Below are 27,736 nucleotides of genomic sequence, written 5' to 3'. Positions count from 1 at the left end.
GGAGGAGTCTGGATGCCAGATTCACTATAGGTTTGATTTCAGACTGGGTCCCTGCTGCAGGCTCCTGGGGCTGCTCTCATGGAGCTTGGCTTGGATGAGCTTCCGATGAGTGGTGTTCAGCACGCCAGTGTCCAGCAGGTCCTGGTCAGTGATATTTCTAGACAAGGGAGAGAAGGAGAGAAACTGAGGGAGAAGCCAGCAATGCAGCACAAGGCAGGGGACTCAAGGAAGGGGACTCAACCACCTATGACTATTGGACATGGAAGGACTATGGGACTCCACAGGTCATCTCCCCCTAGTCTCTGCCCTGCGCTCTGCATCCAGGGCTCAGCCAGGAGACCCCAACTCTCCTCCTGCCCCATGCTGAACTCAGAGCTCTTGCCAGGATGTCTGGAGGCACACGAGCTGGACTGTCATACTCCAGTAAAGCACAGTGGTACACATGAGCCAATGAGCCCTCACACACCGCTATCCTTACGATACCTGAAGAATTACAGATCATCCCAGCTGTTTTCATACAGCCCTTCCTCATACTGTTCCAGGCCCAAGCGGCTCAGCCACATGCCAACATTCCGGGGTGATCACCACTACCACAGGGCCACTCGGAAAGAAGAACCAGGATATGGCCCAACAGCATCACGCCAGGGGACTACAAAGCAATGACTCTAGCCCCAGCTCTGCCGAGTCTCCTGAATCCAGTCCTGTGCTATCCCTGCTCATCCCCCCTCACAGTTCTGCTGAGATGCCTCCCTTGTGACCTGCAGCATTCTACTGTTCCAGCCCCAGGCCTTTCCTGAGCCAGACTGACTGTGGTACCCAGTGTGGACAAGGGAACTAGGATGGGAGACCCCAAGCTCGCTGGTGCCCAATCAACACATTAACACGCAGGTCTCCAGAGATTTGTGCATTAACATCCTCCCTACACCTGAAGTTCCTTCAAGGCCCAGCATGAAGCCCTTGCCAGGCATGGGGTGTCTTGTCTTGATGCATCATGTCTACCTGGCGCATGAGCCAGTTGGTGCTTTCCAGTGTGGGTTGCCCGGGACATACCTCTCTAGCACGGTTGAGTCGGCGAGTGTCCCGCTGGGACCCTGCCCCCTCCCAGCAGCTCTGCGGTGGTGGCTCCAGGGCGCTGCGGGTGTGGCGGAGCAGGTTCTTCCGGCCCTCTGGCTGGCTGGGGTCCAGGCAGCTTCCTCTCTTGTGGGACTCTGTGTCCACGTCACTGAGGCACCAGGCCATGTGCAGGGCTGTGAGGGAACAGTCACCCGACGTCTGCGGGTGTCTCGTCAGAATGGCTGACTTGGGCCTCTTGTGCCTCCCAATCTGGGAGGGGCTGAGCTGGTGCCCACAGGAGATGATCTCGGGCACAGAGTAGTGGGGGCTTCTCCGTAGCTGTTCCTTGGAGGAGGAGCAGGCTTGTGCTCCTGTCAGGCTCTGGAGCCTGTGGCATGGAGAATGGTCCAGGTACCTACAGTCAGCCTGCCTGTCACTGGCCTGACTGTAAGGAGGCTCAGACAGGCTGGGACACTGCGCCCAGGTGTTGGGGACCCCCTCAAATATGAAATAGGCTGGATTGGTGTAACTGCCGGCTGCCTCCGGGAGGCTGAGGGGCCGGCTCCTGAAACAGACAACAGTCAAGTGGGTGTTTTTGCCCAGAAAGACAACTCCAACAGATAGATCATCCCAACACCCTGGGACAAACCCAACCCCAGTTCCTGGCAGAGACAAACTGACCGACATCCCCAACACCATGACAGAGAGACAACCATGGCACTCTAGGGCAGATGGACCGACAATCCTAGAAGACAGACGGACAAGCAGCTACTTCACCCGCTCAGAATGCACCCTCATTCGGAAACTGAACTGAACAACTCCCATCATGAGCCCTGGACTGGCAGCACCAAGTGTCCTAGCAGGTTAATGGCCAAGGCGCGGCATGCTAGCAGCGTTACCTGATGGCACGCAGAGCTGGCTTGGAGAGGGTCGGGAAGTCGGACTCCGTCTCGTCTGTCTCAAAGCTGATCCACTCTGCACAGAACAAAGACTGTAACGGTTAATGGGAATGCAGCAAAGGAAAGTGTTTCTACTGAACTGTCAGCCCGGATGGCGGGAACTCCCAGCTGCTCCAGTCCCAGCCTCTCCCTGCTGGGAGCTCTAGAGGGAAGGGGGCAAGAGGAATGGCAGCAGGGGAGCTCCCACTTATTCCAGGCCTGGCCTCTCCTGGTGTCTCCTGGAGCAGGAGAGATGGCTGCAGGGGAGCTCCCCCCAGCTTCTCTGGGTTTTCCCTGGTCCCCAAGTGGGGAACTGAAGCCCATATCTCTGAAGCAGCAGCAGTTCAGTGGCATGGCTGTATTACCGTAGAGCCTCTCGCGTGTGCTCCGCCTGTCCTTGGGGACTCGGACCTTCATCCAGCCACGCATGGAGCCTGTTTCTTCACCCCGGTGGAAGAGGAAAGTCTCAAACTGCTGGGCCAGGCTGCCAATCATAGATCTCATGGCAATGCAGCACTCACCTGCCCAGAGAGCACAGCATCACCTCAGAGGGTGGGGCACCCCATAGTCACTCAGGCATCCACCAACAGCAGCTAGCATCCTCCTCCTCCCACTCGCACATTCCCATGGAAAAGTACTAGGACCAGGGACTGGTGGATGCCACACCACAATGTGACATCCACCAGGAGCATGGAGCTGTTCATATACACAGAGCTAGTGTCCATTGGGGGTGGGGGTGGCTTGTCCTGCCAAAACTCCAGATGTGTCCCTAGTTTCCCTGTAGCTTGGAGAAACCATTTTCTCCTGGGGGAGATGGGAGTCAGTCTCCATGGTCACCACATTCAGGCTACAGCACGTCTTCAGTGAGGCACCAGCCTCTCCTTCCTGGGCCTGCTCTGATGGTCAGGGCCCTGCACTATCTGCAGGCCCCCAGGTCCTCCCCCTGGGTCCCAGGGGCAGCAGGGGCTGAAGGACAGTGCCCTGCACTGCTGTGAGGAGACCTGGCTGCTGTCCCTCAGTCTAGTCTCTTGCTCCTTGCTTCAGGAGGGGGCAGGTTAAGCCACAGTGGGACCTGGACCCTTCACGAATGTTGATGCTCACACTGATCCCCCTGGTCTCCTGCTCTGGGCTGCTCCAGAACACAGGGAGCCCAGTAGAAATCACCTTAGCCCTCTGTGGGGTTCATGTGCCATCCTGGCCACTCCCTAACACTCCCCCTTTAAGAGGATGTGCTGGACACACACCATATGACTCGCAACTGTCCATGCCCTTGATGCTGAGGAGCAGGTGCTGGTCCAGCAGGTACTCCAGGTCCGACAGGATGGGGCTCAGCTGCACAGGGAGAGACAACAACTCTCAGAAGATCTGCAAACTGCCAATCCAGCCACAAAGCCTGAGTTCTGGGCCTGAGCACTGGGCTTAGGTACAGTGACATCACAGTGACCCCACTGTCCTGTAGTGCAAGGGAGAAAGCCCCAGTGCTCACCACTGGGTTCACTCTGTGTGCAAAAGAACTTACTCAGGAGATCAGCCAGGGAAAGAGAGCACCAGGGAGTCAGGACAGAGGGAGAGGGATGGGGTGCCCCAGGGGCAGGGCCTGGGAGAGAGAGGAATGGGTATGCCAGGGGAACAGGGGATGGGGGGGCATTTCAGAGCCAGTGGGGTGGGAAGTCAAGGCCAGGGAAGGGGTGGAGAAGCCAGGGAGTCTAACAAAGTCTACAGGCTGTCACTCCTTATAGTCTGCCTATGTCCTTCTCACCTGCTTCCCCTTTGTTGTGCCAGACACAGCCCATGCACACCCCCCCCCTCACTGTGCTTACCACTGGCAGCTGTTTAGCTGACCAGCTGAGTTTGAGGAAGCCCGGGATGTCGCTGCTTTGGGAGCTGTTCTCCCCACTCCGCTGAGACTCTGGCAAGAAATTAAGAGAGAATTACAAGAGCAAAGCGGTGTCCTGCTGCCAACCTACCCACCCCTCTCTCCACCTGCTACCAGCCTCATGCCTCTTCCCTGCCAGCTCCAACCTCTCCTAGGCACCATCCACATTGCCATGGGGAAGGGGAGTGGACTCAACCCAGGACAAATCCCAGTTGTTTGCCATTGAGATAGAGCTGCCAGCCCCACTGCCCCCAGAAAAAGAATCCCAACACAGGAACAGACTGCACGGAGAGCACATCACCCACTGCTGAAATGCAGCCACCTCTGAGGTGAGATGTAGCCTCTGCTTATACCATGCACAGCAATGGTGTACAACAGGACAGGAAGTTTAGAAGAGGCCCAATCCTTGTGAAACTCAAGGTTGTCACAATCTAACCCAAGTGTGACACCAGCATTACTCTTCAATTCTCACACAAAATGTCTTGGGATATGTAATGAGCGCAAAAGGCCAGAAGCTTGGCTGTCCGTCTCACTTGAAAAACAGCACCTCGTGCAGCACAGCAGCCTGGGCCCTGAGGTCAGTAACGATTCCGGGGCGGCACCCCCTTCTGAGGAGCCCTCTGCAACACAGCGCCCCTTAGCACTGCACCGGGGTCATCACTGACTCAGTGAGGAATGTCACCTGTGCTGCCCCCTGGCAGCGCTAGGTTTTTCTTGCTGGTCTCCCTTCCGGGTGCTAGGCAGGCTTGGCATGTGGCCGGTAGAGATGCCCAGGCTGCTCTCACCTTCCAGGCAGTAGGAGTGGAACTCAATGTAGCACTTGCTGCGGCTGGCTGTTTTCACAATCACCTCGATGCTGTCCCACTCGATGCAGGCCAGGGACTCGGGGCTGGAGCCAGGAGCTGCCAGCACAGAACGGCAAATCAGTGTATGCTGACGGGGCCCCACCCTCTCCCCAGATCTGTCCCCTCAGATGGGGTGTTCCCCTGCTGGCTGATATGACTCCTTGAGGACCTGGGCAGGGTGTCAGATTGCTACTACCCCAAAAGTAGCAGGGAGAGTCATAGCTCAGGTCTGTCTGTGGGGTCAGCAAAATGAGTTCCTTGGATCCTACTCCCCAGGCAAAGATTGACCTATTCATCTCCCCACTAACAATGCTAACCAGCACTGCTGGCTGGTAGCCCTGTGGCGACATGTGTTGGCCCTGAGGACACTGCATTTTGAAAGTGATGGCAGAACCTACTCAGCACATACGGGGCTAGGACTGCAGCACTCCAGCCCTAGATCCACCAGGGAAGCAGGCCCTCCCGACCCTGTCCAGTGGCCAACGGGAGGCAGCCTTCTTACCCTTCCTAGGCACGAACTGAGACGTCACTCCCACCTCAAATGCGGCAAAGACAGGCGAGTGGTCACTGGTCACAATGTCATCAGTGCAGCCTGAAACACGGAAGAGGGAGCCACGTCACTGCCACAGAAACCCACTGTTCCATGCCCCTGTTCCAGGCTGGGCCTTGAAGGTGCCAGGCTAATGGCCTTTGTGCTCCTAGGCAGCTCCCGGGGCTCCTCACTCACCATATGAGTTACAGAGCATGTGAGTCTCAGGGTGTGACTTCCACAGGATGCGATCGCACCACGAGGGAACGTTGATTCTCACCTACAACCAAGAGCAAATAAGCTTTAGGTGCATGGCTGAGCCTGGTTTGAGCTGCTTGGATTTCCCTGCAGCCTCTGACACTCCCAGCGCATCTCCCCTCCCAGCTGAACTAGGGAGGTTACTATCCTGTTCATTCCCAAGGGCAGGGTACCGTTCATCCCAGTGTCCCTGAAGGCATGGGTTCCCCGCTGCTCACTGTTCAGGGACAGCACAGATCACAGCGCGAGAGAGGCAGGGAGTGTAGGGTGAGGCAGTGTGGGCTGAGCACTGGGCTGGGAGCCAGGAGCTCTCGAGCCCTAACCCCAGCCCTGCCATTGCCTCACTCTGGACTTCCTTGGTCCAGCTATTCCCTCGTGGCCACAGGCAGCCAGCACAAGCCAGAGGAGCTTCAGGGATCCATCCTGAGAATAGGGATGGCTCAAAGCCACAGTGTCTTCATCCCTACCCTTAATGCAACTCAGCTGGAATACAAACTCGAGCCTGCGGGCCCAGTCCTATTCCCTCTCCCAGCCAGGTAGGACCATAGAGCACCTCACTTGGGACAGTCCCACATGGGAGGCCTGGCCAGATCCCAGCCCCTTCCTCTTGAGGCCAGACACTCACCCCTGTGGTTTTGAACTTCTGCCAGACATAGCTGTCCCGGGAGCCCCGTTCGTATCGGTACGTGGGAGGGAAGGAGATGTCTCCCTCACCTGGAAATGGAGCAAACAGGAAGACCTGGAGGCGAGACCGCGCCAGACACCCACAGCCCAGGGCAGGCACATACTGCCCACAGAGCCCATGGCAAGGCCAGAGAAATCCAGTCAGATTATTCTGTCAGACTAGAAAAACCACCTCCTCCCCCACTGACACACACACATCTACTAGTGCCCCTCAGCCCTGAACTTCATCCCTGCTCTTGCTCTGCCAAAGCACTTCTACCCTGGCCTGTAGCCCCTCTGCTATCCAGCCCTGGGCCTCTCCTCAGCGCAGTGAACTGTGCACAAACATCCGCTGGGGACTAAGCTGAGCCATCTACCTCACTGAGCCTACCACCTGAAGCCGGGTTTCTTTTGTGCACCTCAAGGTTTCTTGCATATTTAGACACCATGTAGCTGGGAGGTGACACTAGACTGTTCATGGCTGGGGTAGGCGACAGAGTGATGGCTTGGATGGGTGAATCTGTGGAGTCTAGGTGTGGGGGGTGTAGTGAAGCTCATTGGCCCATAGCTGTTATCTGCATCTTGTCAGGGGTTAAACCCCAAACCCCATCCTGGCTGTGCTGTATCTGCTGTTTTTGGGGACCTGGGGGCTCCAGTCTCTCCTGCACATTTTGGCAGCAGTTGTAGAGCTTGTCCTGCCTTCAAGCATTGTTGAATTGTGAGTGCAGGAGGTGGCCAGGGGGCATGGTATACGGGAGCCTTGCTGGGGGTGAGGCTGCAGACGGGCAGGCAGTGCTCTGGGGGGGCAGTGTGGGCTCCCCATCTGTCCCCATAGCACTCACTAAATCGCAGGAACACCTTGTTCTTCTCACGCTCCAGGGTGAGCTGGTCCACGGCCAGCAGGGCCTCAAACTCCTTTTTGTTCACATGAGCTAAGATGTCCTGAGAGGGAAGAAGGGAAGGTCCATAAGCGCTAAGGTTTGCAGGGCTTTTCTGTACCCTTCCCCCAGCACAGGCTCCCACCACAGGAGTCCTCAGAGGAGACAAGGAGCTCCATGTTCACAGTCCACACCCATCCCCTGCATGCCTTTGGGGCTGGGCTGGGATGAGGGTCTGAGCTGCCTGCCCCAAGAGTGTTCCCACAGGTAGCCCGTTCTCGAGAGCAGCTGTGTGGAGCTCAGCAGCAACCCAGGGCACAGATGGGACCAGTGTCCTACCTGGACCTCCATATCAAGGCGGTAATTGAGGTCTCCAAACCAGAAGAGGTGGGTGAAGCGCAGGGTGAGGTCGAAGCTGCTGAGTCTCTTGTCACCCAGGACCAGAGAGCGCAGAATGTCACTGTAGTTCTGGTTCCGCCTGCACCAGATGAGGGTGGCACAAGGCAGAGCAAATCAGGGAGATCCCCCAGGACTCCAATGCCCTGCAAATTTGCAGGACCCTACCTGCCTCCACAGATCCCCCTGAGACCCAGCTCGCCCTGATCCCTACCTGCCCCCACAAGGCCCCCTCTCCCTGACCTCACCAGTTCTCAGCCCCTACCTTCCAATTTGACAGTGATCAAAGTGACATTAACCCCAGCCCCTTCAAGCCAACACCTTGGCTTCTCCCCAGCCCTGCAGTAGGCTGGACAGTGTGGACATCTAGTGGACATCTACTCCAGCCAGCTGGAAGAGCGCAGCCTTTGGGTGAGCATGTCCAGCCCAGTACCCAGGCTGTCTGGCCATGGCCGGGAGGCTGAGATGAAGGCTGACTGTGGCTGAGGCAGAGGAAAGGCCAGGACGTGGTTAATCAATACAGGAGGTGATGCACTGGCTATGGGGCAGCTGTGCTGGCATTCCCAGCCCCCTGAGGGTCTCATATAGGAACAGGGTTCAGGAAGCAGCCCCCCAATCACCTGTGTGTCTTCTCGCTCCCCGAGGCCAGGTGGCAGTTCACAAACCCAAACGACGTCCCGTTGAAAAGGAAGGAGACGCCCACAGCCCCTTTGTTACCTGAGGAAACACACCAGGCACAGTCAGCCCTCAGCCCTGCATGTTCCCCTTGCTGGGGGCTCCGCACAGGACCTGGCTGTCCCCATATGCTCTGATCCCCACTGGGACCTGAGACCTGCTCACCCCCTGGTATGGCCCCCGGAGCACTCCCCTCTGCCCCAGATACAACCCAAAGATTGCTCCCCAGCTCCCCTCCCCCTGTCCCAGATACAGACCCCAGACCACTCCCCTGCCCCTTCCCCAGATATGGCCCTGGAACATGTCCCTCCTCCCACCCCAACATGGCCCTTCGAGCATTCCCCTGCCCCGCAGTGTTCTCCTCTCCTCCCACTCCAGCCCCCAGATGCCCTTCCCCTTTTGCTACACCTAGTGTGTTTGCAATTCCTGTTTTCACACTTGACGTGTTCACATGACTGATCCGGCGTTCGTGCTCTGGTTTTACCAGCACCACAATCTTGATGCTCCAGAGGCACTGTAAGGCAACCTGCAATGAGATTGGGGAGGGAGTGAGACCACCCCAAGAAAGAGTAGGGGAATGAGAGCACACTGTCCTCTTCTGGAAATCACGCTGCAATAGGCAACCCTCCTGCAGCTGGGCAAGGCATCCCTGAAGCCTTGTGTACAAACACCCCCTACCTGGGCCCAAAATCAGGTTTGGATTTGCAGCGTTTGCTGGGTCTGGCCTGAGCCATTAGCTCACTCCTGGGTTCTGGGCAAGGCCTGTCTGAGCTCAGGCTGTGGGGAGATTTCTCAGGCCTTCGTCCCAGCTCTCTGGGCATGACCATGGCCATCCGTGCCACAAGGCCTAGCTGTAGAGGCCACAGCCTGAAAAATGGCACCACACAGATCAGAGAACATGTCCTGCCTAGGCAGGCACCTACGAGGATAGCTAAGATAGAATTCAATTCAACTGAAGAAATTACTCTCCCAATGGGGAGAAAGGGAGAGAGAAGCCAGGGCCGTGAGATAGAGAGAAGAGGACACAAGTGAGAGGACAAGCTCAGCTTCCCCATCTCCCACTGGAAGCATCTGTGGGTCCCTGAACTGTTCTCCAATCCTTCAGCCAACAGGTGGCAAGGGGGATGGTGAAGGAAGCAGAAAGGTGAGGTCAAACAAGCCACCAAAGTGTCTGAGCACCAGGTCCCAACAACAGGCTCCATTGGGGGAGGGCATCTTTTCTGCTTGTCAAGGGCTCTGGTAGTGTGTTGGATCCCTCTGGCTTTATCTTAGGCAGTTGGTTATGGGTGTAACAGCCCCAGAACAATTGGTTGCTGAGTGATCTACTTCCAATAATAGTTGGATGCAGGTAAGTCTTTCCAATAGGCTCTTTACTGAGTGAGTGCTGGCAGGCACCGCTCCTTACAAAGCCAGAGAGGGCAGGTAAGGTAAGGGGAGTCAAGAGGAACAAGGGATACTAGGGGACATGGGTGCTGTCCCTCCCTCAGCATTGGTTGAATGGGGTGGCCTGGGCCCATACCACTCGGAAATCTATGGACATCAAGGTCTTCAGAGAGGCTCGCAGGAACTCCACCCATTCGCGGTCCCCCAGCGAGTTCTCCTGGGTGCCAATAACATAGATGTCATGTGGGATGCCGGCTGTGGTCTCATCCTGAGTCTGTCCCAATCCCCTCGATGTCAGCCATGAAGCCATGGACCTGGGAGGTGGAGCGCTGCCTGAGGAGAAACGAGAGATGGGATCAGATTGCTACATTTAATTGCCTCCCCACCCCTGCACCAACCCAAGCGCATTGGTGGAATATGAAGTCCATGAATTGGAACCACACTGGGTGAAGTGGGATTTGGTTACCTCTCATTCTGCGCAGGGCCCTGGGGGGTCTAATAGGTCCCCTGTCAAGGATGGAAAGTACCATGGCAGCTCTTGAGTCCAGCCAAGAGACCTCTTGTTTCTGAGGTTTGCTGCCATGTCCCACCACCACTGACCATATATCAGCAGCTCTATTTACTCAGCAAAAATACAAGGTGTGGCAGATGCATCATGATATTGACCCACCATAGCGCAGACGAGCCCAGGTAAGGCCTGATGGCGAGGGCTTCTCCAACCTTCTCACCCCACCAGGACTCAACAAGGATCTCAGAACTCCTGGGCATTGCTCCCTTTGGAAATCTCCAGAGATTTCAACTCCAGAACTATCCCTGGATTCACAACAAGAACCCGTTGTCACGCTGGAGGTCTCTGAGTTGTCCCTACTCCTTACCCATGTTCCATGTCCCAACGTACACAGAAATGAGGTCTGGCTCATCCAGGTTGGAATGCTGGATCTTCATGAGCTGCAGCAGTTGACAAAAGGCCTCTCGCTTCTGCAAGAGAAGAACACGACTGCCTGCTTGGGTCCTGACACAGAAGGCAGAGTTCAAGAGAACATGGTGCCCAAGCTGAGCCACAGGTCTGTCCCCACAGATCTGCAGACTGGTGGTGGCCAATGTTTAACTACCAGTCTTCAGTGCAGGGTTCATCTGTATCACCCTGGAGCATCCCTAGTGGTGGACAATCCTGCTTTTAGCTGTAACCCCCTGTCTAGTGATGATCAATGGATGTAACTGTCCTACGACCCACTTCTTAGGAGAAGAGCACAGGAGAAAGGGCCTCCAGGACCACAGTCAAGCTCACATGGGCATCATGGAAAGAGGCAATGAGAATAAAACTTGACCATGGTTGGGCTGTCTGGTGTGGCAAGACCACTGTCAGTCGTGCTGACCAGCATTGTCTCATTGTGTCCTAGTTCTCCCCCGTCTGTCTGTCCGCATCCACCTGTCATCTTGTCTTCACTTAATGTGAACTGTTTGGCACAGGGACTGTCTTTTCATGTTGCGTGGTGCAGTGCCTAGTACACTGGGGTTCGGGCCCACTATAATAATAAACCCCCAGGGCTGCAAATCTCCAGGCTCCTACCAGCTAAGGAGTAGAGGGAGAGGAGGCCCCATGCTCCAGCAGAAAGCAATGGAGCACACTGCAGCCTCACAGGCCAAGCCTCCTTGCTGAACAGTTCAGAGTCTAGGGTTAGTCTGTGATTAGCTCTCTTCAGTGCACCTCCCAGCATAGTATCTAGGTGATTCATATAAGTGCCATGGTCATCAGCTACCTGTAAACACACATGTGAGGCACACAGGGAAAAGAAGCACAGGGAAAAGAAAAGCAAACAGACAGGGAATCAGGATACTGGTTCCTCTCTACTGGATACCAATAAGCTAAGGGCCAGCTCTGCCGACTCACACCAGAGGTGGAAAGCAGTGCTGCCTGAGAGGTCTTTCCCACACCAGCAGAGGGCAGTGCTGCACAGCCACATGAGCACCTGGCTCTGAGGATGGGCTGAAGCCCCTTGTTCCCCTCTCTGGTTTCATGGTGATGTTCCATCTCCTGGGTGCTGAGGGGAAGCCCTCACTGACTTTTTCAATGATCCCTTTGGGGGGGACAGAATACCCTACATCCAGGTGTCACTCAGAGAGCTTGCTCTAAGGGCCCCTGCACGTTCCACGCCAACATCCCCTCATTGCCCACATACAGCAGAGCATAAGTGGGTTTCCTACCGGCCAATTCTCAGAGGTCGGGCAGAGAGAGCCTGGATGCCAGCCCACAAGTAGGGCTAGTCTGCACCAGGGGCAAATACTGCCCTGAGGCCTAGCCCTAGTCTTTTGCTGCAGTGAAGCTGGCGGGAGCCCAGCCTGGGGAGGACCTCTTACCCGTGCGTTCTGGAAGATGAAGTCCCTGGTCAGGCTTCTGTGTTGATCTCTGTCATACACCAGCCTCACTTTGCTCTGCATGCTCTGGTATTTAATCAGCTGCAAGACTGAAGACAGCCACGCCAGCGACAGTGAGACACAGAACAGCACAACCCCCAAAAGCACAGCCAATACACACCAAAGGAAGGGTCCTGCTGCTGCCTCTCAGCATGACACAGAGGGCTGTGGATACGGCTGCCCCTCATTCCCCCAGGATGTCACACTGCAGGAAGGCAGCCGGCACTGAGCTCACCAAGCGGGGCTCTTGTGTGCATCCAGCAGGCTCTGGCTTATTCCTCCCGTCCTTGGGATAACTGTTCAGCAGATTACCCAGGATGAAGGAGCCCATCACCCTGGCTTCAGCCAGGCAGCCTAGTGATGGTCATGTTCCATTTGTGCACCACAGAGTATTCTTGACCTCTCACTGCTGCTTCTCCCATGGGTCTACTTCCACAATGGGCCAATTACCCAACAACCTTCCAAGGCCTACGCCAAGTCAATGGAATGAAGGGGTTTCCCCTACTTTTGTCCTGAGAGATGATCTCCTCTGGAGAGCTGCAGCCCCTCTTTGTGATGGCCATTGTCCCAGACTCCACGTCCACTGTCAGGGAAGCCCTCTGTGTTTTGCCCACTTTCACCTGCAGCACAAAGAATTAGGTTATTGAGGCAGGTGCAACTAGGCTGGGTGCAACTGAGCGCAGCAGCAGAGAATGTATGCCCCTTTATCTCTGTATCTCCCTGGAGTGTACAGATGGGCCAGGGGCTACCCCTCTGCTGGAGGGGCACTGCTCGATGAGCTCACTAGGCAGGTGCTGTAGCTGCTTGAAGGCTGACTTCCTCCACTCCTATGTCTGAACCCCAATGTATTGTGGCAGGTATAAACCAGCTCTTCTCACGCTAGCTCCCGCTGTCCACTGGAGAACAGGAGAAGGGCAGCCCCACAGATTTTCTGCCCCTCCCTCCAGATTGGCTTTCTCAGCTGACTGAAGGGGAAATCACACCCCATGTTGCCGCTCCGACAATCCCACTGCCCAGATGGCCCACAAGCTGCAGGCCCCACATTATGTAGGGCCCAAGCTGATCATGCCCACCCGAGTCTCTGCCTGTGCTGGGAAAGGCCCTATCAAAGGCCCGACAGGAGCAGTGCAGCGGAGCTTGCCACACCTAGGCGCCCCTCTCACCTCAAAGCTCTGCACAGCCATAGGCTTGGCAGTAGGTGGGTGCACCACAGCCACATTGGGAAGAGCCAGTTTGTGCTTGATCACTGTCTCCTGCAGTGTCTTCAGCACCTACAGAGAAAGAGTCAGAGACAGGCAGGCAGGTGGTAAGCAACACAAACAGAGGAACCAGCTGCCCAAGGGAGAGGGTTCAAATCCAGCTGCCTTGCCAGCAGGTGAACTTGGGTTTAGTGGGAGCAGGAGATTCTAACGTTGCTGGCTGCAGGGCATGGCTTGGCCTTCCTGCTAAGCACAACAAGTGGCAGGGGGAACTTTGGAATTGGGTCCTGATGAGGTACCACTTGCTGTTTGCTCTGTGTCTGCACAGATTAAAGTGAAGGCAACACCACCTATTAGTCAGAGAGGGAGACTGGAGCCCTGGGTTCTGTTCCTGGGCCTGCCAGTGACTTGCTTGCAACCAGTCACCTCCTCTTTTGGTGCCTGAATTTACCCATCAGCTATTGGCACTATCTGGCATGTATTGACTGGGCAGTGCTGGAGCCATCAGGGTGAAGAACTCAGGCAACAGTCAGCAGAATGTGCTCCCTCCCGCCCAGCGCTCCTCTCACCCAGGGTGGGGACAAGGTGAACAGCTCGTGTTTGGGAGAGCCATACACAGACTCCGTCAGCTTCGCCATGGAGGCATCCAGAGTGATGGCTTAGCTACAAATCACAATGCCCTGCTCTGGGAAGGAGGCGATGACACAGATCTGTCCCTCATGGCTGTCCTGCAGGAGTGGCAATGTCACACTGCTGGTGATAGACATCTCAGAGAAAGTGAGCAGGAATTGGGAACCAGGTGACCCAGTGGGGCAATACAAAGAGCAGGGAGGCCCAGAGGCAGAGGTTGGTTTTTGAAAGTGTTAAATTGGTAATGCGAGTTGTGAGTAAGGTGTGTGTGTGTGGGGGGGGGGGGGGGCTGATTGGCTAGAACCTGTTAGGGGTGGGGCTAAGGAACTATAAAGCATTCTCCAGGTGGAAGGAATTTCCTTCCCTCTAATCTAATGAGAGGCCTGTGCTCTTCCTGAAGTTGTCTCTAATGTCTGGGCGCTCAACCTAGTAGAAATTTGCTCTATCTGGGTTTTAATTTATCCCAGGAGTTTGCTCAAGTTTAATGATCTTATTCTAGTCTGGAGAGCTAGGGGACATTAGTAAAGGTTTAAATTAGTAGCTCTTCTACCCTTCATGGGGGAATTTATAAAAGGATATTTCTTCAGAGGTTGTTGCTGTAATTCTTGTAATTTAAATTTACTTCCTCTGGGATCTTAAATTCTAAATCTCCCTATATTTAATGGAATTCTAACTTCTGCTCTCTTTCTCTTCTTCTTGTAGCTTAATCCATGACAAATGCACTGCTCATGTGCCATGGTTGCAGTGTGGCAAACTTGTTACCCTGGGCTTCTTTGCAGAGTAACAGTCCCAAGCCCTAGCAATGTGTGCTGAGATTAGAAACTCATTAGTACCTTTTTCTCTAGAGAGGAGAGCAGGTGGTTGACAGTGGCGATCTTGCTGAGGAGCAATTCAAGGTCTGGATCGCCGGCCAGGAGACCCTGAACAGAAAAAGAGACAAATTCTGATACCTGGTGCTTTTAAAGCAGCAATGACAGATTAAACTGTAGTGGACATGTCCAGAAACCTTGGCCAGTTTCCAGGGTCACTTCAGTACCTATGGAGAATAGAGCCGCATGAAAAACTGGGTTTTTCTCCCCAAAGTTTGGTAGCCAAACTGGAAAATCTGAAAACATTCATTTTGAGTCCAAACTGATTTTTTTTTTCCTTATTAAAACGCAAAAACATGTTGCTTGGGTCAAACAAAGCATTTTGGAGGTTGCCGTGAATTGAGATTTTTTTGAACCATTTTGACATTTCTGAAACTTAATTTTAGGTATTCTCAGCCTAAACTATTTGCTGAATTTCTGAATAGTTTTGGTGCCCCACAAATGCATTTTTCAGAAAATTTACTATTTGCCAAACTAAAAAAAAAAAAAAACTCTCTAATGTAGGGTGACCAGGTAGCAAATGTGAAAAATCGGGACGGAGGTGTAGGGTAATAGGCATCTATATAGGAAAAAGCCCCAAATATTGGCACTGTCCCTATAAAATCGGGACATCTGGTCACCCTACTCTAATGGTTATTAACTACACTTCGGGTCACTAGCAAATAGTTGGGAAGATCTGAAGACACTTCTCTACGGAACCAAAACATACACACCCAGTTTAGCACAATTAGCACCTCTGGGGGGAGGTCTGTGCAGGGAGCTGCGGCACAGGACTGAGGTGCACAGGCAGAGCAGTGAGGGCAGGTTAGGGCTGGAACAGCGTGGGGGGCTTTGGCTCAGGACACAGGTCTCCACTCCCAGGCAGATGCTCTGGCCTGCGTCAGTCCAGCTGAGGTGTCCCAGACCAGATCCCTGACTTGCCCCACCCCACCACTTAAATATTCTCCCTCTCCCAGGACCCTGCATTGCAATTTCCAATCTTCACTGTAGCATCTAGCCTGCTGCATCTGAACTCCCTCTGGATTTGAGCTCTAGCACTTGGTTCATGAACACAGGCAGCTGGCTGGGCCTCGCTCCAGGAAAGGAGCATGGTGCCCTCTATGGGTGAAGATATGCAGGAAAACGAAACCCAAACAATGAAATCCCCCATGACCAACTTCCCCCTCCAGCCTCGACATGCTGACGCCTCCAGTGAGGCTCCCTGCCCTGGGCCAGCACTTTGGGGAAGGGGAGGGCTCACCTGCTCTCTTACGGGGCTCCGAGGGGAAGCCGGAGGGTCAAACACTTTGGCCAGAGTCTCTAAACCAGCCAGCGTGAAGTCAATCTCACTGCAAAGAGAAGAGCACTGAGTGGGGAAGCTCTGTTTGGTCCAAGGAGCCAGTCACCAGGACACCCCTGCTGGTCCTCTCCCAGTTCCTGATAAGCCACCAGTCACACCCATTCAGAGAAGCTGGGCTGGGGGCAGGAATCCTACATCAGGCCCCTTTGTCTTACTCATGGGGATTGCCATCAGGTGGTGCCACCTGACACCACAGTGCCAGGAACGAGTCCTTCCCACCAGAGAGTGTAGCAAACCAGAGACACTTTCAGTGCCAGAGGAGTCTAAGCAGGGCTGGGCCTAAGACTCCACAAAGCTCAAGGGGGGGCTGGGATCAGGCCCCTCCCAGAGTCCCAGCAGGGACAGTAACTGCCCAAGAAGCTCCATCACAGTGCCCTGCAGCTGACTCAAAATGAGGAGGCTGCTGAGGACCGGATTACAGACATGCCCTTTCCTGGTTTGCAGGGCTCAGGGAAGCAGTGCAGGAGGCTAGTTCAGCTGCCTCAGGCTGGTATGGTCTGAGCTGGAACCCCTGCTGCCCCAAGCCTTCCAATCTCCAGAGGTGGCTGAGGCCTGGCTGCGGCATCTTGCCAGGGCCTCCAGATTTAGAGGCTTTTGTTGCAGGGTGACTTGGCTCTGCGATGTGGGCGCGCTTTGCAGTGACTTGCTAACACAGTTGCTGTTTAGGCACTTGAATTTGAAGGATGCAGCCACTGAGGGAGAGGGATAATTGGGAGGGAGGAGAAAGGGGCTGTAATTAGGGCTGAGACCAAGCAAAGGGAACAGCATGAGACCTTCCAGGTGGGGATTTCTCGGCTTGTGGATGAGCTCAGTGACCACACTCCCCCAGAATCCACACAAGAAGAAATTCACACAGGCGTTTTGTGGAGGTCTGCAGCTTTAAGGTGCTCTGGATGCAGGAACTGGCCTGGCTTCCTCGCAAAGGCCTTGTGCAAGCTGCCTCCTCGCAGGGGGACTTTCTTTTGCAAAGCAGCAGGTGCCATCTGTACCCAGCACATACGAGACTCCCGAGGGGAAGGTCAAGCAAAGCAGCAGATGCCAATTTTACCCAGCAGAGAACAGCTGGCCAGCGTGTAAAGTAGCAGACAGCATCTGTACCCAGCACAGATGAGATGCCCAGAGGAAGAACTGAGAGGGCCCGGTATGAGACATGTAAACCAGACGTCCTGTCTCTAGAGAACAGACAGGAAAGAACAACCTAGCCCTAGGACCTCATGGGGCTTTTCTGCCTCTGACTAGGATGAGTCTATTGCCCTTCATTGCTCACCTGTGCAGCCCACGGCAGGCGGTCACTAAGGCTGTGCTCAGGTGTCTCAGCTGCAGGTTCCCATTCCTCAAGGCCTCCAGGTCAAGCTGTAAGTGGTGACTGAGGTACTCGGCCATGAATCCCATGAAATCGCTGGCCGGGCTGCAACAGGTGGGGATGTGTGAGCGTGCAAGGGAATTTCTTATTGGCAGCCCCAGCTGCCTGCCCCCATTGTGCTGATGCAGGTGCTGCCCCTGGCACCATGGTGGGGAAAGTCAGCGGCTATTGCAGACCTCCGGGAAAAGACCGGGCTCGTTGCCAGGCACCCTGAGCTCTCCAGTCTCACCCTCACCATGTGGGGCTGGGCAAGAAGGGGTGCTCTAGTCCCACCTGTGGGCAAAGGCAGGTGCTAGAGGTACAGCCCCCACTCTGCCCTTCAATCAAGCTGTCCAATCCCCCCCCCCCCACTGCTGTGGCCTCGCCCTTCCCAATGGGACAGTTTCCACTCTCCATAGCAGGAAGGGAAGGGACACCCTAGCTCTCCTCGCACATGCACGGGTAGCTCGCTCCAGCAGCCTCTGGACATCCCAGTATATAGTGCTTGCTACTTGCTCTGTGACAGGTGTGCCAGGCAGTACCTGCTGTGAACCTGCTCCTGCAGCCTGAGCTGCAGCTGCTGAGATATCTGGGCCTTGTTTGGCTGAGCAGTAACCCACCCACTGGTGCTGCCCGCGATGATCCCACTGTGAGGCACCAGGCTTGGAGGGTGGCTGGCTCTGCCATCTTCACCATCTGCAAACACAAAGGCACACTATCTTAAGAGAGAAAAGTAACCAGTTTCCCCTCCCCCAAGCCCATCCCTAATCTCCCCGTTGTGTCCAGCATCCTCGCTGGGTCAATCGGGTGTGGGGTGAGTGGAATGTTACACCCCATTTAAGCCACGACCCCCAGGCACAATTAGGTGCAGGAGAAGACTATAATTCACTCTCTTGGGGAGCTGAATGGCCGATCTGCACCCTCCACATCCCCCCATTTCATTTCCTTCCCCAGTCCATGGCTTCATCCAGCCCCTAAATGCCCCCCTTACCACACACGCACCCCCCAGCCCCTCCAGACTCACCAGAGTCCTCCTCCACTGGCTCTCTTGCTCTGTTCACAGGGTAGAGCAGTGGGATCACCAGGCCATTGTTGGGTTGTTGGTAGGCCCCTATTAGATCAGTCAGGGTGCGGAAGCATTTGGCCTGGATGCCCTGGATGGTCTAAGGGCAGAAGAAGAATGGCTGTTGCTCTGGCACGTCCCACCCCAGACTCTGGATACCCATGGCATCCTGCAGCCAGCCCAGGAAGGATTAGAAACGTTATATCTCTCTGTTAGGTGCAGCTAATGAGCCTGTCTCGGCTCAGGGTGCAATGGAAGACTGTTCTCGTCCCAAGGAACTTACACTCCACAAGACCCTGGGGAGGGCGCTCACTTAGAACATTAAATAGCCTTAGCTTTCTCTCCTCTGCCCTGACATCGTGCTGGGGAGGGAGGGAGTTTGCCTAATGTGGGTCATTGTTCATGGGCATCTGTCTTCAGGAGAGATTTGAGTGAGGAGAGGATGGGGGCTCTGGGACAGGAAGATCATTCCACACACAAGGGGGCAACCTGGCAGCCATCAGAAAGAAGGGAATGGGAGGAAGACCCAAAGGGGCATGGAGGCTGGTGCCTTTGGCACAAGTAAGGGGAGAAGTGGGGACATGCTAAGAGCCCCTGATCTGAGTGGGTGGAGCAGTGCAGGGCTGTAAAAGGGAGCACCTCTTGGATGGGATATGATCACTGTTTTCTGAGAGATGTCACCCAATCACACGCAGCAGTTTAGGACAGGAAGTGAACAAGAATCCTGTATCCAGCTGAAACTCAAGGTGAGTCAGAAAGGAAATGGGAAGAAGTAGATGTTTCTCTAGAGCCATCCCAGTTATGATTGTAACATCTAATGAAGGCATGCAATATCAGCATCGAGCGGCCAGCAAGCTGTGTTCCCAGGTTGTCGCTGAGGACAAGGCCATACCAGAGATGAGTCTGAGGCTATGACGCACTACGTCTGTGCAAAGGAAACACATCCTGTGGGCTCTGAGCACTGCAGGTGTCTTACGCAGAAAGGAAACCACAGTGCTAGTTTGTGGCTCCCAGCAGGGAGGGAGGCACATACACCCCATCCCCAGATGCTGCCAGTGGTGTGTCCTCCCGTTTGTATCTGCAGAGTAGAGGGTGGAGGCAAGATCCTTCCACATCTGCTTCCTGTGCAAACCCCAAATCACACAGCCAACAGGGGATCTCCATGCCTAGAGGCCATGCAGAGAGGTGCCTTAAGCACACCCAAAGGAGAGAGATTCAAGGGACAGCAATACTAGTGACTGGGGCATCTCTGCTACAGCTGCCTCCTTCCCACCTGCAGCCAGTGGACCCCACTCCACCCACCTGCACGGATAGCAGCCCCTCCTCATCGGGCAGGATCCTATAGGTGTGCACGTGTCTCTGGAACCTAGGAGGAAACAACAAAGTATCAACACCACATTTCCACCCTTGTGGGTCTAACAGTCAGGTGGGGCCAGTGACGGTGGGAAGAGCCTTTAGCCCATTAGGAAGGCAGGAAGGGATCACAGCAGCACCCATGAGCTCCACTATATCTGGATGAATCTGGAAACCAGTTGTTCTCAGGGAAATGAGGGACAATAATATTCCCATTCTCCCAGCTTCTGTCTTGTCTGGGGAGCTTATGATCTCCCTGAGGCAGGGACTGTCTCTCACCATGTGTATGTGAGTGCAGTCCCTACCCCAACAGGGCCTCTGGGTGTTGCCACAACACAAATACATCATAAATTTCTGTCCCATTTGGGAGCAGCAGTCAACGATTCCCAGCACTGTGATAAAGGGCCCAATTGGCTCTCAGAGCATTACCCGTAATTAGTACCTGGGACAAAGGGGGCAGAGAAATTAAGCTTCTAACCCTGGAAATAAAAATATCTAAGCTGTAGTAGCTGCCCCCAACCCAGGCCACACGACAGGGAGCCCCATTGATGGACGTATGCCCTGCCCCCATTGAAGCCTGAAGCTAACTGGCTTGTCACATGGATAAACATCCTTGTTTGGCCAAAGAACCCCCCACAAGGCCATTGCAGCTGGATACTGGTTCTGACTTGAGCCCTCACTCCTGGTGTGGCGGGAGGGTTTGATGACACATTTCCCTCCCGCCTTCTCAAGTGACAGGCCAAGCACAAAAGGACTTTATGGGCAAAGTTTTCAGGAGAGGCCACTGATTACAGATGCTTCCAATTCTGGGTCTCAGCTGAAGTACGGTGGGCCTGACCCATGGTATCGTGCTGAAGAGCCAGACTTCCTGCAGTTCATGTGGCCACTCCTGTTCAAGTGTGAATTAAACTGCCCACAAAAGGACAGCCTAGGCCTGGGCTAGTGAGAGCGCATCCTTCTCTGGGACCCCGAACACCTCACAGCTCCTCAGAACCAAAGTAAGAGCTTTGGAGAGAAAAAGTGCTTAGCAGTATCTAAGCCCCTGCAAGTTCTGGGGGCCTGGGCAGCTCACTGGTTAAATCCCCAGCATGTGCTGCGCCTCCCACACTCCTCAGGACCATGTGTTTGTAATTTATACCATGCTCTGGGCCAGGAAAATATCGGAAATGGAACGGCATCCTTCCAAGACTCTTAAAGGAACAGCATCTTATTCCTGCAGCACCCTGACTACTAGCTGAGCTTTCAGTGAGTTATGCAGATGCGTCACTTGGTTGGGAGTTGGGATCAGGGTGGCAGCTCAGTCACTGACAGCACAAAGGGACACCTGCCCACTCAGATCACACCCAGCAGTTAAGCTCCAGCCAAAGGCTTTAAACCATGTTTAGATAAACCTGATACAATGTCGTCCTCATGAATACGAGCAATTGGACAGCACTGGCTAGCCAAATGCAGTGCAGAGCCCTGCTACTACGTTCTGATCCAGAGCCGCAGGACCCCTGGCTAGTCCAGCCCTGAGCTCCCACACAGATCTGCCAATGCACTCAGCCCTGACCTACAGAATCTCTGCTCATCCAGTCCTTGCACAGCTGCACGGCTTGCTCTGCCTGCTAGTGCAAATTTTAAATTGTGTTTACGATCAGAAATGTGACTGTATAAAAATGGCTCCTCCTTACTCACCAGATCTGAGTGCCATGCACATCAGAGTCCAGATCTGCTGACTGCAGTGACAAACTGGTTTTCACAGTCTTTTACTCCTATAAAGCCTACAGGAGCCAGTGCAGCTAGAGGAGAGGGAACTGGCTCAGTGGGAGCTCCTGCATCACCCACACAATTCTTAACTAACTACCTAATTGCAGAACCTTATTGCTGATAAGCCAGAAAGAGTCCAGCGCAATTATCCGATCCCAGGGGAGTTTGCAGCACTGGCTGCTCGAAAAAAAATGACAGCTTTTCACTTCCATTTGTATACAGGCATTTTTAGAGCAGAATGCCACTTTAGACTTAAGGGCACCAGTAGGGTCTGGGTACCAGGGACCACCTAGTGAAGAGTGAATTATTAGAGGAATTACGAATACATGGAGCATGGGGGGAATAGGCTGCCCGCATCAAAACTCCACTCTGAGTTCCCTGCACATACTGTCCTCATCAGGGACATGTCCTTTTTGTGCAGTGCCATGCATGGGTGAGGACTTAGCAAACACTTTCCCATGCCAGGGATGGACATTTAAAGGATCTCTGTGCCCTGGAATCTAAAGAGTTAACTGTGTGCTTTGTGGGCTGGCTGCTGCTGAGTTTTGGGGTGACTTTGTTTTTACAGAGTCTGGATTGCACCCACCTGCGTGACTCACTCCCGCACTCACAGCACGAGCAGGACCCTGCAGTCTCACACAGTGTGTAGTCAGTCTACTGGACACCCACATCAGAGATAGATGCTGCTAGGACAGATGGGGACACAGTTGGGGCAGGCTTTCTGGAGTCTAAGAACCTGATTCTGCTCCCCCTTACACTGATTAATTGAACATGGTGTAAATGGAGAATCAGACCCGAGGGTCACTGCCTCCGCAGCCACATTTCACAGATCCTGTTCCCAGAGCAGGGCTGCTGGCACCTACTACAGGACAGGCCCAACAAAGAAAGTAACAGAACGCCGCTAGCCCCCAACTAAAACCTCTCCAGCGCATCATCAAGGATCTACAACCTATCCTGAAGGATGATCCCCCACTCTCACAGACTTTGGGAGACAAGCCAGTCCTTGCTTACAGACAGCCCCCGCAACCTGAAGCAAATACTCACCAGCAATTACACACCACACAACAGAAACACTAACCCAGGAACCAATCCCTGCAACAAACCCCATTGCCAACTCTGTCCGCATATCTATTCAAGGGACACCATCATAGGACCTAGCCACATCGGTCACACCCTCAGGGGCTCATTCATCTGCACATCTACCAATGTGATATATGCCATCATGTGCCAGCAGTGCCCCTCTGCCATGTACATTGGCCAAACCGGATAGTCTCTATGCAAAGAATAAATGGACACAAATCAGACATCAAGAATTGTAACATTCAAAAACCAGTAGGCGAGCACTTCAATCTCCCTGGACACTCAATAACAGACTTAAAAGTGGCAATTCTTCAACAAAAAAACTTCAAAAACAGACTCCAAGAGAAACTGCAGAACTGGAATTAATTTGCAAACTGGACACCATCAAATTAGGCCTGAATAAAGACTGGGAGTGAATGGGTCACTACAAAAAGTAACTCACACCTTGTCAACTGTTTGAAATGGGCCACCCTGATTACATTGGCCTTGTTAGCGCTACAAAAGTAATTTTCCCTCCCTTGGTATTCACTCCTTCTTGTCAACTGTTGAGATTAGGCCACTTCCACCTTAATTGAATTAGCTCGTTAGCACTGTCCCCCAACTTGGTAAGGCAACTCCCGTCTTTTCATGTACTATGATATATATTCTGCTTACTGTATTTTTCACTCCATGCATCTGATAAAGTGGGTTTTAGCCATGCAAGCTTATGCCCAAATAAATGTGTTAGTCTCTAAGGTGCCACAAGGACTCCTCATTGTTTTTGTTTAAACCAGGCAAAGCCACTTGCACTCCAGGTCCCCTTAGAAACAGGATTTTCCCCTGCATGAGGAAGGGCCGGTGGTGATGGGATATCTCATTTGGCCACTTCTCAGAAAAGAGGGTTCCCAGGTTACATCGCTCAAGTTGTAGCCAGGACTGTCTTACAGTCAGGCTGTGTAGTCACTTCTACTAGAAAGACTCATGCTCATTCCATTGATATAGCTGCACTGTAATCTAGGGGTTGGAGCATGGGTTAGGAATCAGGGACACCAGGGGTCTAAACCTAACTCAGCCACTGTCTCACTTTGTGCCCTTAGCCAAGTCACTTCACCTCGCTGTGCCTAGTTTCCCCATATGGGAATACAATCCTTACCCACTTGGTTAATGTCTGTGCAGGGCTTTGAAGGCTATCAGCGCTCAGCAATATTATTAGTCACTCCCACGATGAGCAGCCTGGAGACACCAGAGCCAGATTCTCACAGCAATGTGCGCGCGTGTGTGCATGTTTACACCATAGGATAAGGTGGCCCTCATTAGCAAAGGGCATCTCTGTGTCATTATTCCCTATTGACCTCTCCAGGAATGCTCCAAGGAGTCAGCGCACCGTCAGAGACAAAAGGGATTAAAAAGGCTGGCACCAGCCTGAGGTGCAGAGAGAGATCTCCAGGAACCATTCACCTAAGTTCAGCCTGCTTCTCACCCTGGGTCTGGGCACTGGGGATTTGGGTCTCTGGGTCAGAGCCTTTTGGCAGAACAAGCAGGTTTGTAAGTGACAAGAGTCAGAACCTGAAAAAGGAAAAGGGACAGAGAGAGACAAAGATGAGAAGTGAGTTGGGCACTTACAGCAGGCAAAGGGCGTACGCCCCAGACACGGACTCGCTGTCTCGCACCAGGAAGCACCCATCCTTCCCAGCTTTGGCCAACAAATCCTCAGCCACAACACGACTGATATCCCGGTGATACCAACTTGCTGCTGTCATTCTCTGAGCTAGACAGGCATGGACTGAAAGTTGTCCCCAAAGGTAAGTCCACCCTAGGGATCCTGCTGCCACAGAAGCTCTGGGATCAGCAGCTGCTGTCAGTGATCAGGCCAGACTAATGGGGTCCAAGCCAGAGGGTTCAATACAGAGGCAGCGAAATTTGTTGAGGCAAGAAGGGCTCCCAGCCCTTGGATAAATTAGGGACTGAAGATCAGAACACAGCTGTGCCAGCTTCAGATCGGCATGTCCTGCATGTGGTCTCTGATTCATCTGTTCCACCCATTAGGAGACACTGCCTTGGATCTGCACGACCATGTGAACCGAGCCAGGCGGAAATCCCCCGAACATTTAACTTGGTCCAAGCAGAGCCAAACGGGGCTGAAGTTTGCTGAGGAGGGCTGGTCGTCCAGAATGCTGGTACACTCTTCATCTCAAATCATTCCGATGGGCCTGCTGAATAGGAGAGGGAACGAGCTGGGGAAGGTAAAGACAAATGTAAAGACAAAAGAAGGTAAAGACAAAGACACTTCTCCTGCAGCAACTTCCAGTAACCGTCTACCCCAGGGTACCTGCCTGGCCTTCAGTTAGGGGCCTATGGCTCCCATGAGAGCCTGAACAATCTCTGCAGCAGTGAAGGTGACCCTATCACAGGATGACAAAAGGACCCATTCTGTATAGGAGTCCAGTAAAAGCAATCTCCCTTTAATAGGGATGCTTAGAAGGGGGAGCTGAGTTCCAGCCTGGGATTCCCTGGGACTGTCCTGGGCAGCAGGATCTATGCTACAGTCAGAAGAGGAGGGAGTTCCCTCAAACTGTTCCGATGACTGTTCCCATGGCAAAGGGTCTGCATGCTAGGATTCCCTGCGGTCTGTCCAGGGAGCAGCCTAAGGGCAGGGCCCATCCACTTCATTAGCCAGAACACACCCAGGCAAATGCCATACAGGGATTTTATGACCTCTCCAAACATGTGCCCCATCCAGAGCTTGGGCCATTGCTCTGGGAGCACACAAAGCACGTACCCTGTGCCACGGGGCTCTCAGTCACTCCCTGGGGCAACTTAGTCCAGTGCCTCCCGGAAAGCAGACTGAGCTCCGCTAGCTGCTGGTAGCTGTGCTGAATGCTAAATGTCCACTTGATGATTTCAGTTCCCCCCCAGCCCCTGCCTCCTCACTGCACCAGGTATACACCCCAGCCTGTTGTGGCTCCCTGCAGACCCCTAGCTGCTGCATCAAAGCCGGACACATCCCAGACTAAACTTGGACGCTTAGCCCAGGCCCCCGCAGTCCTCCCCTCAGGAACACCCAGGCCCAGGAAAACTTTCTCCAGTGGTTCTTTACCAATGTCCTGTGGAGCAGGAACAACAGCATCACCCTGCCTGCCAGATGGTTCCTCCGTCCTTCACCTGGCTCCAGCTGGACCTGGCTCCTTTCGGCACAGTCTGGCTCTCTCACTTGTGCTCCTCTTCCTTCTTCTCACCACTTTCCTCTCCTCTGTGGCTGTCAGGACCAGCCTCCTCGCTCCCCCTCCCCCAGGTTCAGTCACTCTGCAGCAGGCGCGGCGGCAGCCGCTCTGCTAGAGGAAGCCAGTATTAGTCATGTGGGTGCAGCATTCACATTCTGCCTCCATTCTCACAGCTCCAGTGGTTCAGGATGCAGCCCTGTTTGCAAGGTAGCCCCAGCCCTGTGGGCAGGGGCAGCCAGAGGAGCCTCTCGTGGGGCCAGCTGCCGAGTCTTGGCAGTGTCTTAGCCTTTGCTTCACAGAATCCTAGGGGTTAGTAATGGGAACAGGCCATTGGAACATCCAGCTCCTCTCCCAGGAGCCAGGGCAGGGTTGTCTCTTGTTGGACATTGTCGAATGCTTTCTTCAGCATCGTTCAAAAGGTCTCAGGCACCGAGGCATCCAGCCCATGCCCTGGGGCGGTCACTCCACAGCCTGACACAGCTTGCTGGCTTGAAATGTTTTCCCACAACCAGTCTACACTTTTCTTTTCATTGGCCATGTCTACACCACGGGGACTATGGCGGCTTAGCTCTGGCACTGTGGCTATGCAGCATAATCCATAGCGTAGACAGCCTACAGCAATGGAAGGAGTTTTTACATCGCCGTAGGAACACCACCTCCCCGAGCAGTGGTAGCTAAGTTGACAGAAGCATTTTCCCATCAATCTAGCTATGTCTACACTGCGGATTAGATCAACATAGCTACGGCACTCCCCAGCATAGCTACAGCGCTCACCAGCATGGATTTTTCACACCCCTGAATGCTGGAGCTATATCGGCCTAAACTTTAAGTCTTGACCAGGCTTTTGTTTCATCCCATTTCTCCTTGTTTTACCCCCTGGTACCACCCTAAATAATTACATTCCTTCCTTGGTGTTGACACCCTTCATGTACTCACAGATTGTGAGCATCAGATTTCAGCCACTGTGGTAGCCAGTGATCAGAGCCTCCTTTTCCACTGGTGGAACAGTGGGCTATCTGGGAGCAGAGTGCACTGCCCTCCTATGGATTCATTATTCACATTTACTTGGTGAATACTTGCCCTATATGGACTGATTGCAACATGCAATACTCAATATTTGTGATTCCAGTGTCTCGGTTAGTTGTGATTGCTAGAGCATTCATGTGGTATTATTTCCGATCCCTGAATAGATAAGTGTAAGAGAACTTCTGATATGAATGCTCACACCTGTGACTTGGCCAGTTGCTTTCTATGAACATCCAGGCAAGTAAAACTTACTGGATCAAATGTTTTCAGGGAGCAAATACAGAGGGGGCATACAATGCTTAATTTGTACTGAAAGAGGTGCTGGGGCTCAAGCAATTTTTTTTACATTCATAAATGAGGCAGCAATCTCAGAGGTGCCGGGGCTATGAACTGCCAAGCCTACAGGTGCCAGGGCTCAGCCCAGGCAAACCCTGGCACAAATTAAGCACTGGGGCACATGAATTTAGCCTTAGTCAGTAAAAAACTCAAGCACATATTCCCAGAGACTATTTTCGAGTATTCCCCATCACCCCTTCTTGTTCACACTAGGAAAATTACCTATTGCTGTTGCCAGGTGTCAGCAAAACGTTCAGCTGAATGGGTGCTAGCGTGGCTTAACGGCAAATATAGACCAGAACAAAACCATGGTTAAAATCTGCTCTATGCTCAGCTCCCGGCAAGAGAAGCCTGGTTTAGCCACCCCAGGAGTAAAAATGGGTTCCTGAAGGGATCAACTCCCAGCCAGAAGAGTGGGTCTGCCCATCATGGGGCTTTCAAGGGAGACGAGAAAATAAAGGAGAAAATAGGGAATGGCCCCCTCTCCTACAAACTGACCTCACTGAAAGGAATGGAGAACCCAGCAAGCTCTGCCTGGAGCAAACAGCAGAAACAAACCAGAAAGCAGAGATGGGCTCTGCTGACTGACCTCCAAGGCTCCCGTGGGGTAGGGCCTGGTCAGTGGGCCAAGCTTCCCACAA

General features: G+C 53.6%; 1 protein-coding gene across 3 annotated transcripts; it reads right to left on the bottom strand.

Moving 5' to 3' along the window:
• Positions 1–63: 63 nt before the first annotated feature.
• LOC125642364 (phosphatidylinositol 3,4,5-trisphosphate 5-phosphatase 2A) lies at positions 64–25,790 on the bottom strand. 3 transcript variants are annotated; one of them, XM_048863593.2, is made up of 27 exons: positions 25,610–25,790; positions 24,136–24,746; positions 19,654–19,717; positions 18,313–18,451; positions 17,831–17,984; positions 17,214–17,354; positions 15,848–15,935; positions 14,572–14,658; positions 13,073–13,180; positions 12,415–12,529; positions 11,853–11,959; positions 10,370–10,472; positions 9,631–9,827; positions 8,520–8,637; positions 8,057–8,153; positions 7,380–7,518; positions 7,005–7,104; positions 6,125–6,213; positions 5,440–5,521; positions 5,215–5,304; positions 4,653–4,769; positions 3,812–3,900; positions 3,236–3,323; positions 2,357–2,512; positions 1,953–2,028; positions 1,051–1,618; positions 64–157 (listed from the first exon to the last, which is right to left on the bottom strand). In XM_048863593.2, exons 2-27 carry the CDS (start codon positions 24,270–24,272, stop codon positions 146–148), a joined length of 3,261 nt encoding a protein of 1,086 aa, XP_048719550.2. In that variant the 5' UTR covers positions 24,273–24,746; positions 25,610–25,790; the 3' UTR covers positions 64–145. The 3 variants fall into 3 exon arrangements, with proteins under 3 accessions (XP_048719550.2, XP_074988560.1, XP_074988559.1); XM_075132459.1 differs by having other exon boundaries at positions 17,909–17,984; XM_075132458.1 differs by having other exon boundaries at positions 25,675–25,790.
• Between the last annotated feature and the right edge of the window lie 1,946 nt (positions 25,791–27,736).

Source organism: Caretta caretta, chromosome 9 (assembly GCF_965140235.1).
Source record: "Caretta caretta isolate rCarCar2 chromosome 9, rCarCar1.hap1, whole genome shotgun sequence".
NCBI classification, from domain to species: domain Eukaryota; kingdom Metazoa; phylum Chordata; order Testudines; family Cheloniidae; genus Caretta; species Caretta caretta.
The sequence above is the reverse complement of the archived record's forward strand: the minus strand, read 5'-3'. Positions and strand labels throughout refer to the sequence as shown.

Bases quoted from the DNA above. Each gene is read 5' to 3' on its own strand.
- LOC125642364 (XM_048863593.2), bottom strand. From the start codon at position 24,272: ATGACAGCAGCAAGTTGGTATCACCGGGATATCAGTCGTGTTGTGGCT. The intron at 8,154-8,519 runs GTGTAGCAAAAG...GTGTTTCCTCAG, and splicing joins AGGAATTGCAAACACACTAG to GTAACAAAGGGGCTGTGGGC. The intron at 6,214-7,004 runs GTGAGTGCTATG...CTCCATTTCCAG, and splicing joins CAAGGTGTTCCTGCGATTTA to GTGAGGGAGACATCTCCTTC.